Source organism: Geotrypetes seraphini, chromosome 16, assembly GCF_902459505.1.
Source record: "Geotrypetes seraphini chromosome 16, aGeoSer1.1, whole genome shotgun sequence".
Taxonomy (NCBI): domain Eukaryota; kingdom Metazoa; phylum Chordata; class Amphibia; order Gymnophiona; family Dermophiidae; genus Geotrypetes; species Geotrypetes seraphini.
The window spans coordinates 27,228,484-27,249,839 of record NC_047099.1 but is presented as its reverse complement, the minus strand read 5'-3'; the positions used below and the strand labels follow the sequence as shown (position 1 = coordinate 27,249,839).

General features: G+C 43.1%; 1 protein-coding gene across 3 annotated transcripts in view; it reads left to right on the top strand.

Moving 5' to 3' along the window:
* Positions 1-21,356, top strand: part of LOC117349890 (nuclear pore membrane glycoprotein 210-like) — a 181,897-nt gene that overhangs the window by 32,753 nt on the left and 127,788 nt on the right. For 2 of the 3 annotated variants that reach the window (XM_033923574.1, XM_033923576.1), the window contains 4 exons: positions 970-1,128; positions 2,068-2,136; positions 11,341-11,450; positions 18,223-18,363. In XM_033923574.1, coding sequence (XP_033779465.1) covers positions 970-1,128; positions 2,068-2,136; positions 11,341-11,450; positions 18,223-18,363 — 479 coding nt within the window. Of the gene's footprint in view, positions 1-969; positions 1,129-2,067; positions 2,137-11,340; positions 11,451-18,222; positions 18,364-21,356 lie in introns of those variants that run through there. The other variant, XM_033923577.1, reaches the window with a different exon arrangement.

Genomic DNA, 21,356 nt, shown 5'->3' with positions numbered 1-21,356 from the left:
TTGCGGGGGGGTGCCTTATTTTACATTTTTTTCTAAAAAGGGGGGGCTGTCTTATTTGATGGCCCTGCCTTATCATCGGGGAAACACGGTAGAAAAAAAAAAAAATGAACAGTTAAGTCCCAGTTTTTGCCGCTGAGACTCTGCCCTCTCACTGTAAAATTAGACTCTACTTAGTCTGTCTTTAAATTTAAAAAATGTGTGTTGTTTTAAAAAACAATTATGTTTTTAGATGTATCTAAATAAAAATAATAACCAAAAATTTATCTTTTTTTATGTCATCTTAGCATATTTTATGCTACAGAACGAATTATTTTTTTTAACATGTATTGTTATGGGAAAACGCGTTTCACACAACGAACGTTTCACATAACAAACTTGCTCCTGGAACGGATTAAGTTCGTTGTGTGAGGCACCACTGTATTTATATATATCAGCAGAAAAGAATGCCACAGTACACTCTTTATCGAGTGAACTGGGAGAAAGAATTTGGGATTCATTTTGAGGTTGATGACATGGAGAAAGCTTTATTAAACTTTTCTTTATCTGTTCCACTTAAAAAAAATGCAGTTAATGTTATGTACTGATGGTACCTCATTCCAGCACACCTTCATCACATGTTTCCTGGAAAATTTCAGTTTTGCTGAAGAGACTGTGGTGAGTCTGGCACTGTGGGCCACATTTAGAGTTGTGTAAAAGCTAAAGTGTACTGGAGAGCTGATCAACATAGACCACTAAATTGGTTGTCTGGCCGATTCAGTGCACCTTGCTATTTTCTTGTTTCATTAAAAGCCACCTGACCTCACTTGATCTCAATCAGGACATGTGTGTGTGTAGTGGTGGTGGGGGAATGATTTTTGGGATGTGTCACTGGCAGATGTGTGGGAGGTATATACCTGGGAGAAAAGACATGCGAGGATACAGTAGGGAATGTGAGGGCACTTACATCTCCTATTTCTGGTTTTCTTGCAGAGATGGAGTTGCCTCTGGCTAATTATGACCTTCAGCTGCAGGATCAGACTGCAGCACCAGGTGGAAATCTTAACAAGTCTGTAGCACGGCTCGATACAACGACCCTGACGGTGACGGCACTGCAGTTGGGACATGCTAACTTGGTGTTCATTTACAAGAGTATCCTTCAGTGCTAAAAGTAAATAGGGAAACTGGGGGGAAAGGGTGAGATCCTGGGATTTGAAGGTGTGAGTGAGGAGGCAAGATTGCTCGTCTCTGGACGTAAATATTGCTTAGAAATGCAAACATTTAAGGTTTAGACTCAGCTGGGTAAAGCGGAGGTAGAATATAGCGTGAGTAAGTTAATGGACTGGGCGGGTCAGGGGCGAGAATAGGTGAATGAGTAAAGAGAATAGGTTATGTGGGTCTCGGAGGGAGGATAGAGGATATGTGATGTGTGAGTGAAAAGGATAGAGTATGTATGATGGAGGGGAAAGAAAATAAGGAAAAAGGGGGAAGAGCATATGGTGTATGAGGGTTAATCTAGAGCAGTGTTCTTCAACCACCGGTCCATGGACCGGTGCTGGTCCACAGAAATTTCCTGCCGGTCCACAGGGCCGGCATGTGCATCAGGCCCAAAACTGTGTTCTTCAACTGCCGGTCCGCGGTGCGATCGATGCGTTGTTAATAAGATTATATTGTGTGTATGTGAATGGAAAAAATAGTGTTACAATTAGGACTATAGGGGCAGGGGCAGGGTCTGGGGTGGAGATTGGGGTAGAGATGGGCAGGGGCTGGCCCACGATTTAGCCCAGTGTTCTTCACACGCCGGTCTGCGGACCGATGCTGGTCCACAAAATAATTATTTTATTTCTGCTAGTCCATAGGTGTAAAAAGGTTGAAGAACACTGATCTAGAGGATGTGTCAGTGAAGAGGAGATAAGAGTGTATGAGGGAGGGAAAAGAGGATGGGGAGATGGGTACAGGGGGATGATGTGCTCTGCTGAGATGCTGCACACAGGAATGTGAGAGCTCCAGATCCTATGCCTTATTGTAAGCTGGAGCTGGCCTCATTCAGCCCACCAAAGTCTGTGTCTGAATTCCTGAAACATGTTTCAGATGTGCACATGCGAGGGGCTGCTCACTTGCCAAACTGTACCATTTACGTAGTGGAGCCTGGATTCTTAGGTAACTAAAGTCTGACTTAGCGATTTGGGCTCTCTAGTGAGGTTATAGGAAGTTTCTTAAGCATCTTTCCAGAACGGCATAGCTCACCATGACCAGCAGGTGAAGACTGAGAAATAAACTTTTGGCTGTAGTACAAGTGGGTTGTGCAGTCCCAAGTACACTCAGTCTGCTCTCAGTCTCCAGCAGGTGGAGGTGGTAAGCCTATGCAGTCTTCCCTGATTTAGTGTAGGGCTGTTAGAATTTGTTTAGTGGTCTTCTTGTCCCCATCCCTGGTACCGGACTGAGCTAAGAAGTCGCTCATCAACATCTCTTAGTATTTTTTGCTGCCTTTCCACTCTCGCAGTTTTCTTTTTTGACTTTTTAGTCATTATTGTTTTTCTTTCTTTATTGTTTTTCTTTTTGTAAAATAAAAAAATTTTTTTACTTGTTCTCTTGCGCCGGTTCGGCCCGGTGAGGCCTGTTCCGCTTCCTCAGCCTCGACCTTCGATTTTACTGAAGCGATTTTCCCCTCAATGTCCCAACCTCAAACGAGTTTTAAAAAGTGCGGTTGCTGTGCTCGCCCTATTTCCATCACAGACCCGCACCGCTGGTGTCTTCAGGGTCTGGGGCCGGAGCACAGTGCTGAAGCTTGCACTCGTTGTCCTTTCTTCAAAAGCAAACGTTAAAAAATTGTCAAATTCAACGTCTTCTTTTTGGTGTCACTATGGAGGGTGAGCCAACACCAGCCCTGACATCGGGATCTACATCGAAGTCGATGCTGCAACTTTTGATGTCGCTGGAATCTTCCTCAGTGTCGTTACCAGTGGGTAAGCCGGCTAAGAAGCCTTCCCCCACCCCTTTGGGCCCTCAGGTCTCTGTTGCAGTGAGCTAAGTCCTGTTGACCTCAAGGCGCCCTAAAAATTGCTCGGCTCCGATTCAGATGAGTGCCTCATCATCGGCCTCCTCATCTGCAGAGCGCAGAGCAGCACCCACGGTACCGGCGAAAAAGCCAATGGTACCGGCGCACTCGCTGAAACAGCAAATTAGGGAATTGCTGCAGCAAGAGGAACGGGAGCAGTTCTAACTTTTACTTCCCGTAATGGCGACACCAGCGCCTCCAGTGTCAGTCCCAGTTCGGTCTGAGCTTTCCACGTCGGTACTGATTGTCTCGGAATCACCATCGATCCCGCCTCGTTTGGTCAAACAATCGATGTCGCAAACATCTCGACACCGATCTTCTCATACATCTCCTGAGACTGTGTCAGTAAAGTCGGGTAAGGCTTTACAAAAGCTTAAAAATATCGACCAAGCCTTAATCACTTAGGGGTCCTTTTATTAAGGTGCACATTTAGTGTGCTCAAAATCGTTTAGTGTACCTTAATAAAATTCAGCCCGCGACAGCCTTTTTTTCAGATTTCAGCTCCTTATGTGATTGAGTTTGACACCCCTGATGTAGAGTGAGGCAGTTAGGCGATGTAAACTTGGTTATTAATATAGACTTATATTTCGGATAGTATTACTGCTTTACAATATATTTGGACGCTTTTATATACGTATTGAAAGGATTCAGAGTTAATGTCCTGGGTAAGTAGGTGGAAAGGGAAGGAAGGGGGATTTGTTCAGAGATGTTTGGGGGTTGCATAGAAGAAGGTGCCCCATGAACGCCTACTCCGGAAACTGAAGAATCTTGGGGTGGAAGGAGATGTACATAGATGGATCAGAAACTGGTTGGCGGGTAGGAAACAGAGGGTAGGAGTGAAGGGCCACTACTCGAACTGGAGGAGGGTCACGATGGGGTCCCGCAGGGCTTAGTGCTCGGGCCACTGCTATTTAATATATTCATAAATGATCTAGAAACAGGGACGAAGTGTGAGATAATAAAATTTGCGGATGACACCAAACTATTTAGTGGAGTTCGGACTAAAGAGGACTGCAAAGAATTGCAAAGGGACTTGAACAAATTAGGGGAATGGGCGACAAGATAGCAGATGAAGTTCAACGTTGAGAAATGTAAAATATTATATGTGGGAAACAGAAACCCGAGGTACAACTATACGATGGAAGGGATGTTATTGAATGAGTACCCAAGAAAGGGACTTGGGGGTAATGGTGGACAAGACAATGAAGCCGATGACACAGTGCGCAGCAGCCGCTAAGAAGGCAAATAGAATGCTAGGCATAATCAAGAAGGGTATTACAACCAGAACAAAAGAAGTTATCCTGCCATTGTATCAGGCGATGGTGCGCCCGCATCTGGAGTACTGCGTCCAATATTGGTCGCCGTACCTTAAGAAGGATATGGCGATACTCGAGAGGGTTCAGAGGAGAGCGACATGTCTGATAAAAGGTATGGAAAATAGAGAATGACACGGTAGTTGTTACCCACAGCTAGCCGCGGGTAACCCGCCGAAACGGGGAAAGAAAAATAGTAGTCGCTGTGGGGATGGGGACAAGGCCATTCACTGCCCCGTGGAGCGATGAATAGTCTTGTCTCTGCAGTGAGGCAATCAAGGATTGCGCGGTCCAGCAGCCCCCAACCGCCCGATCGCAGCGTTTAGACAGCTCCCTCCCTCCCTCCCTCTACCTCACCTTATATTCCGAGTTTGCCAGCTTTCTTTTTCGCCGAGCCCCACGCTTTCAAAAAGCCGCGCGCACACGGCTGCTGGAGTTGTTCAATCTTCTCTGCTGCAACTTCCTGTTTCTGGTTGCGTCAGAGCAGAAGATTGAACAACTGAGCAGCCGCGCGTGGGCTGCTTTTTGAAAGTGTGCGGCTCGGCGAAAAAAAAAAGCCGGCAAACTCGGAATATAAGGTGAGGTGGAGGGAGGGAACTGGCTGAATGCTGCAATCGGGCGGGTGGAGGCTGCTGGGACCGCACGATCGCGCGTGTTCCCGGCTCACACTAGGAAGGAGGGAGTGAAAGGGAAAAAGATTCTGGGCCAAGGGAATGAAGAGGGAAAGAAAGAAACCCACAGCAGGAAAGAAAGGGGAGGACAGGCAGGTGAGCCAGATGCTGGAAACAGGGGGGCGGGGAAAGAAAGAGGGAAAGAAGCTAGATGGGGTTGAAAAGAAGAGACACTGGTATGGAAAAGGAAGATAGGGGAAATCTGGACACCGGAAGGTAACTGAAAGAGGGGATATTATGTGCATGGGGGCATAGGGACAGAGACATAAAGGGGACATGCCATGGGGATGGTATATGGACACAGGGGGGTGGGCAATGCCAGATGCATAGGAGAGATATTAGAAATGGGGAAAATAGGAACACAGAAGCGAGATGGTTTGTGGGGATGGGACAGGGACTGAGCTCGCAGGCTCCAGCGGCTTGCACAAATTACATTGTAACGTGCCACGAAAATAAGAGGGAGGGAGATAGATAGGCCACGCGAGAGGAGCTGAAGGGTGGTAGAAAGGAACAGATAGTAAAGGAGGGAGGGAAGGGTGGTGGTGAAAAGGAATAGAACAGACATTGAAAGAGGGTAGAGAGGAACAGACCCTGAAGGGAAATGTGGAAGACAGAGTGGGGAGAAGACGCTGGAAGGGAAGAAGACAGATTCTAGACTATGGGGGAGCGAAGGGAAGAATACGGGTGCTAGACCAATTGGGGGTGGTGAAGGGAGAGGCACAGTAACAGCAAATGGAAGACGCAGAGAGAAGACACACAATGGATGGAAGGAATTGAATGAGAAGATGTGGAAAGCAGAAACCAGACAACGAAGGTAGAAAAAAAAAATTCTATTTATTTATTTATTTTTTGCTTTCTAATGAAATGTTAAATTTGATGTTAATATATGAGATGACCAAGTGTGTATGTTCAAGTTTCTAATGAATTTTATTGAAACACTTGTTGTGACATAAGAAAATGAATAAAGATTTACAAAACAAAAAAAAAATATTTTTTGCTTTAGGATAAAGTAGTATATTAGTTGTGTTGAAACCTAGGTTAAAAAAAAGGGGGGTCGGTAATGAGAATAAAGGAGGAGCCCGGAGCAGTTATGTTTATCACACACACCATTCAAAGTTAAGTCGTTGTTACACATATTATTTCATTTTTGATTTAAGTTTGATTTGACGTTATTTAGTCTTTGTATGGTGGAGGAGACAGTGAACAACTATGATGGTCTCCTTAACAGCTGCTCCGTGATTTTTTCACCGGACCTCAGCTGTGGGTCTGAGTGTTCACTTAACCATACCAGCTATGTGTTGAAATAAGTATCAGTGTTTGAAGTAAAGAAGAAAGGTGATTAGTAATAGAGTTATTTATATTATCACCTTGGAGAAGCAAGTTCCCTTGCAGTTTTCGGATAAAAATTTATAAACAAAGCCCTGCCAGCTGAACATCTCTTTCTCTAGTTCAGCAGCCAGAACTTTGATTTATAAGGAAGGAATAAGCTAAATATTGCAGTACTAAGGCTTATATGGATGCTGCGGGGGCGGTGAATGTGATGGCAGTGATGGTGACGGGGCGGTGAAGGGGATGGCGGTGATGGAGACGGAGCGGTGAAGGGGACTGGGGACGGGGCAGTGACGGGGACAGATTTTTTCCCCATGTCATTCTCTAATGGAAAACCTTTCATACGCTGAGAGATTGGAGAAACTGGGTCTCTTTTCCCTGGAAAAGAGGAGACTTAGAGGGGATATGATAGAGACTTACAAGATCATGAAGGGCATAGAGAGAGTGGAGAGGGACAGATTCTTCAAACTTTCGAAAAATAAAAGAACAAGAGGGAATTCGGAAAAGTTGAAAGGAGACAGATGCTAGGAAGTTTTTCTTTACCCAACGTATGGTGGACACCTGGAATGCGCTTCCAGAGGACATAATAGGGCAGAGTACGGTACTGGGGTTTAAGAAAGGATTGGACAGTTTCCTGCTGGAAAAGGGGATAGAGGGATATAGATAGAGGATTACTGCACAGGTCCTGGACCTGTTGGGCCGCCGCGTGAGCGGACTGCTGGGCACGATGGACCTCAGGTCTGACCCAGCAGAGGCATTGCTTATGTTCTTAAAAACTGTTCACTGGTATGCTAATCTTTGTTTGTTTTGAATTTAAAAAAAGAAATACAGTATAAGTGGAAATAAAGAAGTAAATAAGAAAACAGATAGATGGGGACGGGGCATGGGCAGGGCCAGGGGGGCCCAGTGTATTTGTGTGCCTAGGGGCCCTCGAAGAATTAATCATGCCATGCTATGCCCTCATTACCCTTCTCCTCAAGTCATTTCATTGGCTCCCTATCAGTTTCCAATACAGTTCAAACTCCTCTTATTTACGTACAAGTGTATTCACTCTGCGGCTCCTCAGTATCTCTTCTCTCTCATCACACTTCCCACTGAGCACTCCGTTCATTGATTATCCCCCTCTTCTACGAAACCGCACTAGCGGTTTCTAGCGCGGGGAGCCGTGCTGAAGGGCCCATGCTGCTCCCGCCGCTCATAGGAACTCAATGAGCGGAGGGAGGAGCGCGGGCCATTCAGCATGGCTCTCTGCGCTAAAAACCGTTAGCGTGGTTTCGCAGAAGAGGGGGTAAGTCTCTCATCTGTTCTCTATGTCCAATTCCAGATTGTGTCCCTTCTACTTCGCTGCACCATATGCCTGGAACAAGCTGCCTGACTCAATATGTCAAGCTCTGTTTCTGGCACTAGTCAAATCCATGCTCAAAAAACACTTCTTTTAAATTGCTTTCAATTCCTAACTCCAACCCATCTGTTAGCACCCATCTGTTATTCATTCCCTCTGTAATTCCCCATCTGAGCACTGTGTATAGATGTACCTTTTTTTTTTCCACTTTGTCTTTCGAGCAGGTACTGTCTATTCCATGTTTGGTATGCCTAGTAGCAATATAGAAATGATAAGTAGTAGCAGCTTTCAAGATGGTCAGTGTTCCCATGCTACCTGAGATAACTGAAACAACAGCAGCGTTGCTAAAGTCCTTCTTCCCCCATCCCCCTGTTTCATGGTGTCTCAGCTGATTCAGTAGTTGGCTTCTCATATATATGCTAGGAAGAGAGCAGGCTAGAAGTACAATGTCCTGAAGCTGTGTCTGGGCTCTACACTTGGATCAGCATATTGCCATTTCAGCAGGGGCCATCATTAGTGTGGGAGGGAGAAAGATTAACAAGCCAGATGCTTAAAGAAGCAAAACAAGTGGCCTAATGGTTAGTGCAATGGGCTAAGACCCTGGGAAATTGGGCTTGATTCCCACTGCGGCTCCTTGTGGCCCTTATCCCTCTGTATTCGCGGTTTCCATATTCGTGATTTTTCAGATGCTTACTCTGCTCCTCAAAATTACATCATCACTGAAGTTCTTTTTCCTTTTACTGTACCGATAAAAAAGTTTATCACTTACCATTCACTCTGAAAATCGCTGCTTCCATGCTTTCTCCCACAAATTTGCTGTGCCATGCTTCCCAGTGTGCACTGAGAAAAATGCTGCTTCCCAGCATCCATAGAGAGAAAGGCTTCTTCCCAGCTTGCTTGCCTAATCCAAGCCCAGAAATCGCTGCCTGCCCAGAAATCACCGCTTGCCTAATCCAAGCCCAGTACATTACATTGTGTTGAACTTTTGTTTGCACTGAGAATATGACTGTATAGGTATTGTTGCATAATAAAAATTTGAGAATTTCAATAGTAGTAATAGTGGCTTATTTCAAAAACCGCAAATAACAGTAGAAAAGTTATTCGCGGTTTCTTTTTTTTTTTTTAAATATCTTTATTCCTTTTTACATTATACAAACAAGTGTACAATAAATCAAGTCATATTATACATTCTTCACTTGAAACTTTACAATCATCTTATACCATAAATTACCTCCCCTCCCTCCCTTTCCAAATATTTTTGTAACTACTCATCCTAATGTCATAAAACCCATATTCGCGGTTTCAATAATAAAAATGAAGGCTTTTTCTAAAAACCGCGAATAACATTTAAAAAGTTATTTGCAGTTTTTCCATATTCGTGCCTATGGTCCGCCCTCATCCCCTGCGAATATGGAGGGAGAAGTGTAATTTAATCCTCCATTGCCTTGTTTACACAGCTTAAGTTGTGGGCCCATTAGAGAGAGAGAGAAAATACCTGCATGAAATATACATGTATAACCTACCACAGTATATCAGATCTATGACCTTTTACCCTTTTAGCACGGCTAGCAAAGGCTTCCCTGTATAGAACAGCGCCCAAGTGTGGAGTACCTCTCTCTTTTTTAAGGAGAGCCCAGACTGAGAAGTAAAGGGTGTCGCAGCCACCCTCGGGCTGAATTCGAGTGGCACGTGACAGTTTTGTTGCGCACCTCTAGGGGGTGCACTGGAATTCTGGAGACTAGGGAGTACAAACATGAACACCACACAGGTATTGGAGCTGAATCAAACAGTGCAAAATCCATAAGAATTTGGTTTTTCAGTCACCAGATGCATGGAATCAAAACCTAAAGCCAAAAGTTCAGTTCTTTTTGTCAGAATGCTCCCAAATATAAAACTTCCAGCAATGGTTTCAGATCAAACAAAACAGTTGACACCAGCAATAGCATTCCAGGACTCTTCTGTCAGTCCTTGCAATATCCAGCACAGCTTAACATCAGGTCCTGTGCAAAAACAAACAAACAAGATAAAACAGTTAAGCTTTTCAGCAAATATTCCAGATAGCGTTCTGGTTCTCTGTGCTCTGCAGCAAAAGAGTATTAGTCCGTTACAGCACTGGTAACAAAAGTAAAATCAAAAACTTTCCTCAAACATTTCACCTCAGTGGAACACACAGCAATTTTCCCAGGCAACGTTCCTGAGATCTAGTCTTCAACTCACCCACTACTTGCAGGAGAACAAAAAATAAATGGTAGCAGACTTTCTTAACAAACAGTTCTGTATAGCAAAACAGTCTCTGGTTCAAATGAACAGTCACTTGCAGAGGGTAACAAGCAGAAAAAGGGGTTTATGAAAACAATTTTAACTTTTCCACAAAACTTTACTTCTGTTCTGTAATTAAGTGATAGTTTCCACTTGCCTTATACGCACAGCAAATTTCCATTTCCTGCAACTTTGCATTGGTTTGGTCTGGATAGGGCTGTACTTCCATGGCTTAGCTTTGAAAGCTCTCATAGCTTGCAGCCTCCTCTCCTGCTTCCTGTAGCTCCATGGTTATGGGTATTTTACCCTTTACCTGAGCACTCAGCCCTAAGGTTCCTTTGTCATCTTCCTGGACTGCTTCCTTTGTCTGGGCTGTTCTACCTCTCCTTGGTCTGTTCCACCTTGCCTCCTTCCTCCCTAAGAGCTCTTGTGTTTAAGAACCTAGTGCTGTACCCCCAACCCACAGGTATAGAAGTTTGTCTCAGGACTCTGAGATTCTCCTCCTGGACTCCTCCTGGAGTTTAAAGGGCCAGTCCCTAGCAGGACGTGTGCACTGTATGAGAGAGCTATCTGCGCTCCTGCTTCCTCTGGTGTTTCTAGGCTGAATAATACCAGATTCACCAATTCCTGTTTTAAATTAAGAATCATGGTTTATATCAGCTTCAGATCAGAACACTGCTAGCAGGCATACTCCGCCCATCACAAGGAGGAGGGGAGGGACCCAGCACAAACAGGTATACCTTAAAGTTGTCTGTCAGGAGACCACCTATCCTCCTGCTCAACTGAAACCAGGAAACAATGAAGCAAGAGCAAGCCTCAAGAGAGGTTCTGAAGCTTCACTGGGAACCATCTACTGCCTAGTGGAGATAGGGATAACTGAATTGGAGCAATTACTGACAGATGGGCATAACCCATAATTTCTGGACTGATCTGTAGTTGGAAGATATAGTTGACACAGATAGCTAGCTTAAGGCAGATAGCTGGGTTTAAAATGGGTTTGGATAAGTTCTTGAAGGAAAAGTCCAAAAACAATTATTAAGCAGGTTGATTGGGAAAATCCATTGCTTAGCCCTGGAAGTAAGCAACAAGAAATGGATCTTCTTTTTGGGCTCTTTCAAGGACTTTCTATTGATCTGACCTGGCCTGGCCATTGTTGAAAATGAGATGCTAGGTTCAATGGGTCTTTACTGTTACCAGCATGACACACTATTTGTTCCATTGACTTTTCTGGACTTGGTGCTTGGATGAGAAGTGACCCTAAGTAATCTGTTTAATGCTGTGACATAAGTAGACAGACTGTAGAGTCTAAGGAATAAGGTCTATAGCCAACTGGAAATATCCGTTCATGAACAGTGTGTACTGAGAAGAAATGTGCATCTCTTTCCCCCTTAGGGTTTGTAGTTGTCCCTGGAGACAGATGGATTCTTGAAGTGAGAAGGCAGTATGAAATCAGCGTGGAGATCTATGAGCGAGAGAATAGCATGAAAGTCTATGTTGCAGATGTAAGTGTTTGATCTCCGTGAATAGAGCTGTGAATGAGAGAAGAGCAGGGTACATGGCATGGACATTAATGTTACCTCATAACTTTGGTGACTCCATACTGCCAATACAACAGGTCACTGTATGTATGGGAGAAGAAGCAAGAGAGGACCAGAGGATTTATATAATATACTATATTACAACTTCCCATCTCTGAACATGGGAACAAAAATTTGGAGTCTTTTCCAAAGAGAACATCAATTTACCCACTGAAATAGGAAGTGGGAAAACTGGCATCTTCTTCACCACAGGCAAAAGTTCCCCAATATATAAAAGGGACATAGTAAATGACGGCAGACAAAGACCTGAATGGTCCATCCACTCTGCCCATTAGTTATTCCCATTAAAAAATACATGATTAAATCAACATGCCTCCTCTTTGATATTTCTGAACTGTAGACTATAAAGTCTGGTATTGTCCTAGGTTCCAAATGCTGAAGTTGCTGTCCAAGCTCACTCTAGCCTATCCAACCATCCCGTTGTTTGCACGATCTCTACCATAAAGTCTGGCCAGTAACATCCTCATGTTCCAAGTTAATGGAGCTCCTATTGATGCCCATCCCAACCCATCTTACACTGAATCACCATATATGGGACACAGAGCGTGCAAGTCTGTCCAATATCAGCCTTGGTTCTTTAATTTACATTCTTTGTTTTCTAATTAGAGATCCTTTGTTTATCCCACACTTTTAATTCCATCACCGCTTTCCTCTCCACCACTTCCCTCGGGAGGACATTCCAGGCATCTACCACCCTCGCCATAAAAAAGAATTTCCTAACATTGCACCTGAGTCTTCCTCCCTGCAACCTCAAATTATGCCCTCTAGTTTTACCATTTTCTCTTCTCTGGAAAAGACTTGGTTCTATATTAATACCTTTCAAATATTTAAACATCTGTATCATATTTCACCTGTCCCATCCTCTCTTCCAGACTATACATATTTTGGTCTTCCAGTCTCTTCTCATACTTATTTTGGTTATCATTTTTGTTGCCTTCCTCTGGACTGCTTCAAGTCTTTTTATATCCTTCACCAGATACAGCCTCTAAAACTGAACACAATACTCCAAATGCAGCCTTACCAATGACCTATACAGAGATATCAACACCTCCCTTCTTCTGCTGGTTACTCCTCTATACAGCCTAGCATCCTTATGGCTACAGCCACTGCCTTATCACACTGTTTAGATGCCTTTAGATCCTCAGACACAATCACCCCAAGGTCCCTCTCTCCACCTGTGCTTATCGGCCTCTCACCTCTCAGCACATATGGTTCCCTTGGATTTATATCCCCAAATACATTACTCTGCACTTCTTTGCATTGAATTTTAGTTGCCAGACACTAGACTATTCTAACTTTTGCAAATCCTTTTTCATGTTTTCCACGCCCTCTGGGGTGTCCACTCTGTTACAAATCTTGGTATCATCCACAAAAAGGCTAACCTTACCTTCTAACCCTTCTGCAATGTCACTCACAAACATATTGAACAGAATCGGTCCCAGCACCGATCCTTGAGGCACTTCACTACTCACCTGTCCCTCCTCTGAGAGAATTATATTAACCACTACCCTCTGACATCTGTCTTTCAACCAGTTTCTAATCCAGTTCACCACTTTGAGCCCTAACTTCAGCCCATGGATCCTATAAAGAACCGTGTTGAAGGCTTTGCTGAAATCTAAATAAATTATATCTAGCACACGTCCTTGATCCAATTCTCTGGTCACCCAGTCAAAGAATTCAATCAGATTCGTTTGGCATAATTTACCTTTAGTAAACCTATGTTGCCTCAGATCTTGTAATACATTAGATTCTAAGAATTTCACTATCCTTTCCTTCAGCAACGTTTGCTGGCCTGTAGTTTCCCGCTTCATCTCTGCAACTACTTTTGTGAAGAGGGACCACATCCGCTCTTCTCCAGTTCTGTGGAACCTCTCCCGTCTCTAAAGATTTATTGAACAAATCATTAAGAGGACCCACCAGAACCTCTCGAAGCTCCCTCAATATCCTGGGTTGGATCCCGTACAGACCCATCTTTGTCCACCTTCAATTTTTCAAGTTCTCCGTAAACACTTTCTTCCGTGAATAGTGTGATATCCACTCCTTTCTCAGGTATAACTTTGCTAACCAATCATGGTCCCTCTCCATGTTCTTCTGTGAACACCGAACAGAAGTATTTGTTTAGCGCAGTGTATCGCAATCTTTCTTGAGCCAGGGCACACTATACCTAGTGTCCCCGGCTTGAGACATCTTGAAGTGCGTGATGTCATCTCGTTGATGTCCACGCATGTGCAAAGGCCCTACAAACGGGCCCTGCACCAGCAGTAGGGGCTACCTGCAAGGAAAAGGGCCAGCCGGAGAGAAGGAGAGGCGCTGGTGCCGGCTGATTGCCTACAGGATGTGACTCTTTTCGCGAGAGGCACGTCCTGTAGGCAGTGCGCCAGTGCCTCCTCCTCCCCAGTGTTCTGTGGCACACCTGAAATCTCAGGAGGCACCCTGGTGTGCCGCAGGACACAGTTTGCAATGCACTGGTTTAGTACATTTGCTTTTTCCTCATCACTCTCCACATAGTGGTTCATACCATTTTTCAGTCTCGTAATTCTATTTTTTGTCTTCCTCCTTTCACTAATATACCTGAAAATATTTTTGTCTCTCCTTCTTATATTCATAGCCATTAGTTCTTCCGCTTGCACTTTTACTAGACGTATCTCTCTCTTGACTTCTTTCAGTTTTATCTGTTATTACTTTCTGTACTCTTGAATTTTTATATTTCATGAACGCCAGTTCTTTTGACTTTATTTTTTCCAACACTAGTTTGGAGAACCATATTGGTTTCCTTTTTCTCTTGGTTTTATTTGTTTTCTTCATATAAAAGTCATTAGCTCTATTTATTGCACCTTTCAACTTGGACCACTGTTGTTCCATTTCCCTTGTCTTCCCATCCAATCAGCTCTTTCTTCAGGTACTCTCTCATGCTACTAAAGCCCACATGTTTGAAATCCAGAACTTTGAGTTTTGTGTGGCCATTCTCCTCTTTGGCTGTTATATTGAACCAAACTGTATGATGATTGCTACTTCCCAGGTGGGCTCCCAGTTGGACATTAGAGCACCAGAACCAGTATTGCTTTTTCACCTCTTGGGTTCTGTCACCATTTGAAAGGCATCCATGATCTCTCTACTTATTCCCAATTTAGTAGACTGAACTTTCCAGTCCGAATCCGGCAGGTTGAAATCACCTAGCAACAGCACCTCCCCTTTCTTTCCCAACTTTTATATATCCGTAATCAGATCTTTGTCAATTTGCTGCAATTGAGTCAGAGGTCTGTAGACAACACCCAAGTGGATAGAAGTTCCATCTTCTCTTTTCAAAACAATCCATGTTGCTTCTTCTTTCCCCAAGCCCCATGCATTTCAGTCGCTTGGATATCTGTCTTTACATAGAGAGCTATTCATTCACATTTTTGATAATTTCTGTCCTTCCTAAAAAGAATATAGTCCGATATGTTGGCACCCCATCCATGGGAATCACTGAACCATGTCTCTGTGATAGCAACGATATCCAAGTCTGCCTCTAACATCAGGGCTTACAGATCCTGATTTTTGTTGTTTAGAGTGTGAGCATTTGTGGTCATTGCTCTCCAGCTACTATTCCGCAGCAATCTCATTTTTTGTATAGTTATTAACTTCAGCTCATTTCCTGTTGCATTGCTAGGAAGTGAATTGCTAATTTTGTTGTTTTCATTGCTATCTTTATTATCATCAAATCTTATCTGTTGTTGGAGGTGGCCACCGGAAGTAACCTCCATATACATACACCACTCCAACCTTCTAGTTTAAATGCCTAGAAACATTGCCTGAATTTCTCAGCTAGGATTCTTTTTCCTGCCATGGTAAGGTGCAGCCAATCATTACAATATAGTCTCTTGTTCTTCCATGTGTTGCCCCATCTTCCTATGTACCTAAAACCTTCTTGATGACACGAGACTTTGAGCCACCTATTGAAGTTCTCAATGTTTTGTACTCTTTGCTCACCCTTTCCAGAAGTAGGCAATACTTCTGAAAAAGCTACAGTCTTTACAAAATGTTTTAACCCCTCCCCAAGCTCCCGAAAAAGCTTTCTGTGCTGCAGGTAGGTTATTGTTGGCTAGGTCATTTGTTCCAAGGTGGATAACAACATTGGGATTCAAAATCTTTGCTTCTTCCGTAATTACATTCCTGTTAGCTGAGGATCCTGGAAGGCATTCCACTATTTTCAGTTCCTTGTCCTGTGTTCCAAGGTTAATCCCTCTGATGATGGAATCCCCTAGCAGTAATACTTTTCTGGTTTGAGCTTTTTTATATGTGCTTTGGGGGTGCTTTTCTTCATGAGTTATCTTGAAGAAAGGGAGACTTCATTATGTACATTTTCAGAGGGAAATGTAATGGAGAGGTTAACTTTGAACATTTGCTGTATCTGCAGGCTTTTCCTTCAGAGCCTCTAAAGTCATTGCATCCCTGTCTCTATTCTGCACACTTTGGAGAGCCTCTCTCACACTGATCTGCGCAACTATTAGAAAATTAATTCTGTCTGAGTGACATTTTCTCCTGCCCAGTGGCTAAATTTAGAGGGTGATCACTCCAAGCCATTTCCATGAAAAAAGCAGTATTTTACTCAAATGAGTTCCTGGTGTTTCCAAAGGAAAAAAGCTTCTGCAGGAAGTGGGGAGGAGGAGGGGGAAGATTTCTGCAACCATCTTTCTCAGGTACTAATTACAGCAAAATTAAGTACGTATCTTTGCTTGAATTATTGGCAAAAGTCAACTGACTTACAATAATCAGTGGCTAGGGCCACCCAATGAGAATAACACAGTGACAGAATTTATCACCATCTCTGTACCCATGGATAACCGCGGAAAACCATCACGTGTCATTCTTTAGTTTCTATCTCAATCTCAGTCTTTCTACTTCAGCATTCTTCAGTACAAGGCTTGAGGGTCAGTGGTTGTGCCCATTTATATTCTGATTCATATTTGAACCAAGTATAGGATAATGAATCCATTGTGACATCACTGATGAGGTTGACTCTTAGGCATTGGTGGAATGAGGCATTATGACATCACAATCTCAACTTTGGATTGATGCTACTCTTTGGGTTTCTGCCAGGTACTGTACTTGGAAACAGGATACTAGGCTTGATGGACCTTCAGGCTATCCCACTATGGCAACGCCTATGTTCTAAACATCCAGTGTCATTCTTTAGTGTCTATTTCAAATTCAGTCCTTCTACACCAGCATTCTTCAATGCAAGGCTTGAGGGTCAGTGGCTTTGCCCATTCATACTCTGCTTCTGTACTCTGTTTTTGTATTGTTTTTAAATGTTTTTAACAACATAATGTTCACCACCCAGAAGACTGATTGGGCGGTTTATAAAATTTTTAAATAAACTTGAAACTTTCCTTAAAGAATGACATGGGAATGGTTTCCCACGGTTATCTACGGGGACGGAGACGCTGACAAATTCTGTCACCATGTCATTCTTTATAAATTTATTAACACTTACTTTTAGTCCTCAATATATCAAGCAATCATCTCAAGAAATAATCAAATGTGATAAAAGGAGGAAAAAACTTCAAGTGCTTTTTAGTGACAAGTATTTAATCCTGTCTTCTCCTTTAGAAGCTATCATCAGTCAGAAAAACCTCTTTAATGCCTAATAAACATCAACTTCTTTGTAGCCGTTACAGCAAAAAAAAAAAGAAAAATCACCACTTAACTTCCATGGTAATCATGCTCATTGTCCATTATGTGTTCTGTGGAGCTTCCGTGTTTCAGTCTGGCTTCCTCAGGAACTTACACCATAGCTGAAAACACAGCAGCAAATGTTCCGCATTATTATTCACATATAATGTCGATGTTAGAAGACTGACTCAGTACCGCACATGGTACATTTGCCGCTGCGTATTCAGCTACAGTGTAAATTCCTGAGGAAGCCAGAGTGAAATTTGGAAGCTCTGTATTACACAGATTGGACACTGAGCATGATGAAGTTAAGTGACCGCTATTGCAGAACCCCAAACGACCCTACAGACTTAAGCCCTGACACCGGCTCCAGAGGATGCTCAAACAACTGAGAATGTATTAAGATGTGAATGTGTGAGAGGTCACTGCTTCATTTCCTTTATCAAAAGTATTTTCAGTTCATCTTTATTATCCTGAGTAGATTATAAGTAAATCTTCTGTTAAATATAGTCCATTTGTATTTGCACTGACAAAAAGCACAGGAGCCAACTTTTCAGAATGATTGGGGTGCTAAATTCAAAGCAAATTCCCCCCTCATTGGACACAGTGAAGGAGTTGTATAATCTTGGACATGCACAATCACCTACAGAGCTAGATCCTATGAGTTTCCCAGATCCACAGCACCAATGTGGGTGCATTATTCATCATCTCATAGGAGCCAGCTCTGTGGGTGCTTGAGCATCCACAATATTGAGTAAACCCCTTGCATATGTCCAGTGAGGGGTAATTTCCATTGGGCTTTGACAAAGTTGGCCGTTATGCATTGTCCCATAGCATTGTGGGAACTGGGTATGGTTTGAGGAAGGTACCACAGCCAGGTAGCAGGGCAAAATCAAACTAGCTGGTTTCCTGCTGAAAAAGGTCCTCAATTCAGCCAACCAGACCCTAATTGGCTAGATTTAAATCTGTGTACAGCAAGATCCTGGAGTTTTGAGGTAATCCTTTGTGTTTCTCTCTACAGAATATAAAGATAAAATCTTTCTTTCCTGCTATGCACTTTGATGTGCTGGCATCCTCTTTGAATGGTTCCTATCACGTGGTCCTTGTTCGACAGGAGGGCACGACCATCATTAGAGCTACACTGATAGGAGTGCTGACTCAGGTGGGGGCTGAGATGACTCGGCAAGAACACTGAAGTACCAGGGCTGCACTTTGTGTAAATTTTGTTTTACGAAATGTCAGATTAATTCTTGCATATAAACCACTATCTTGAGATTCTCCCCAAATGTTCGGCATACTCTTTCACCCTCATTACACTAACCTGCTCCATTTATAATGGAAATGCCATATATTCAAATCATTCACATCTGGTAACTTCTCCATGGCACATTCATCAATTCCAGCAAAAAGTTCACCTGAAGTTTCCAAAGTGTGCAGTAATTCACATTTGCAATAGACTATTTAAAATATTTTCCGCCTTATCCTTCCTCCCTAGGTACCTTAAATAAAACCATACATAAAGTAATTTAAATTAATAAAACAATATCAAAGATAACAAAACATAATAAACTAGGCAGCCTGATTCAGAAGCGCAGATTGGGGAGGGGAGGGTTTTTACTGTTGCCTCTGCTGATGAATTTCAGTAGCTGAAAAACACTGTTCCCTCTAAGCCAGGGTTGCTCAATGTATATCCTGGAGGGCTGCAATCCAGTCAGGTTTTCAGGATTTCCTCAATGAATTTGCATGAGATTTATTTGTATGCACTGCTTTCATTGTATGCAAATAGATCTCATGCATATTCATTGGGGAAAACCTGACCTTGCTTTGAACACCCCTGCTCTAAGCTGAACGGTAGTCTTCCACCTACAGTCCTGCCAGTAGGAGGTGCTGTTTCACCATCACATGTTCAATCATGAGGGACAGGAAAGTTCTGCTGGACTGCATGGAACCTGCCTTTCTCTAGCGAATGAAAACACAATATTGAAGCACCCCCCTACTGGTAGCAATGGAGTTGGAAGACACCCACTCAGCTTAGAGGGAACAGTGCCCCCCCCCCCCCCCGACCGTGCATTTGCACAAGAGAACGTTTTCTTTTACTCTGCATTGATCGGCTCCAGCAGATGCCTCACATAGTCTGTGCTAGATCAGATAGAGGGTTTCTCCACAGACAAACAAGGGAAATGCAGGCACACTTGTAAGTGAAGTCCGCTGACTGAGCCTATGTGCCAGAGCTCTCTCCTAGCTAGTTAAACTTTTAAAACTTACTGTGCATATGCAGTAGCCCTTACATTAACCGCCCCTCCCCTAACCTGTCAGTTTTTTCTCTTACCACTCTTGACAGGTCACAAGCTCTCCCCTCTCTCACTGAGATATTTTCTCTCAGGGAACCTTTTACTAATTTTTTTTTTTTTTTAAGTTAAAATGACTTTTCAGCCTTTGAAGGCTTTCAGTTTTTTCAATTAGTTAGCTGTTTAAAAACAAACAAACAAAAAAAAAAAAAACCCTGAAAGTTTCATGGAGCAAAGCGAGTCTACAGGACAACGGAATTAAAATACTTTAAAACCTGTGCCGATAGCGTCTTCCCCAGCAAACTTCTCTTTATGGAGCACTGCTTTCTGCACAAGGTAGACGCTAGGACCGGGAGGAACCTTTTTTCTTTTCAGCGTTGATGGGACTGCGATGGATAGTGGTTCCCACACCGGCGCTTTGCAGGCTGCAGTACTGAAGAAATCATCAAAGCACTCAATGCCGCTTGTGCCCACCCTTCAGGGCTCTGTTTCGGCACTGCAATGGGAGGGAAACCACCTGCCTCCGATGCCACGAGACCACAAAAAATGGCAGAATTGGTAGGCCAGCGCAGGAAAGCTCTAGCAACTGATCAGTTCACTACTCCTTCTCCTTCATCTGTCACCACTATTCTAACGGGGCAAGAAGTGGATTTACATATTAAAGTGGCTTCAGAGAAGGCTCTCATGGGCTCAGTCTCAGCCTCTCGATCCTCTCCTGGCCAGAAGCAGAAGACTTCTATTATTTCAGGTACGTCTGCTGAAGTTGGAAAATCTTCAAAGACCAAGTGGGGGGCTTCTCCACCTTCCCCTTGGGACCCTGTTCCTACAAAACACCCATCTCCACTAAGTAGTCAGATGGACCATACCTCTAACCAGGCACTTTCCAATGTTTTTTCTTCAGAGACTGGTTCAAAAAAGTTCAACTTTATTGCAGCAGGCTCCTCAACCTCCTATTTTGTAGCCCCAGCACTGTTCACCCTGTGTGGCTCGTTTCTCTTCAGAGGATCCAAATTTGGCCTGGGGGCTCTGCACCCCTATCTGTTCCTCACCAACTCAAGGGGCGCTTTCACCACCATACTGGTCAGTTCCAGAAGTCCTGCCTCTCTCAGATCCAGGTCAATCCATTCAGCCAGACCAGTCTGTTTTTCCAACTGAAGAACTCTCCTATCCTAAATTTCTACAGAAGGTGTCTTCATTGCTCAGTCTCAATCAAGACACGATACCTATGGGCAGTGAAGATTTTCAAGCAATTCTTCACTCTTGTAAGACCCCAGTAAAAGAGCTGATTTCCTTTTCAGTACAACAAGTTTTACAAGTTTGCCAGTTGTCTAACTGGCAAAATCCTTTTATCGGTTTCTACAGATTCAAAATGTCTTGAATTGAAGTATAAGATCCAGAAAGCGCCTGGTCATGACCTTCATCGGCTGCCTTACCACTCAATGGTGTCAGAATCACTACTAAGTGCACCTCCAGACAAAGACCTTCATTTCCTGGACTCCATTGGTTGTTGTTGTTTTTTTTAAATTCTTTATTCATTTTTAAAACTTTCATCAAGTGTACAACAATCATAATAAACACAATTAATCAGAGCACTTGCATATCTTATCATTATATTCTAAACATACATATGTAACCCTCTCCCCACCCTCCCTCAAAACCCTTCATTCTTTTTTTTTTTTTTAATCTTTATTCCTTTTTATTTCTTTCAACAAGTGTACAGTATTATTACAATTAATTTACATAACACACTTGGCATTCTTAAATAATATTATTATACATGTTTTTATTCCCCCCCCACCTCCCACCCTTTTCCATATCAATAAAATATTCCTTCCAAATTTATATATAATTATACATCCCTTTTTGA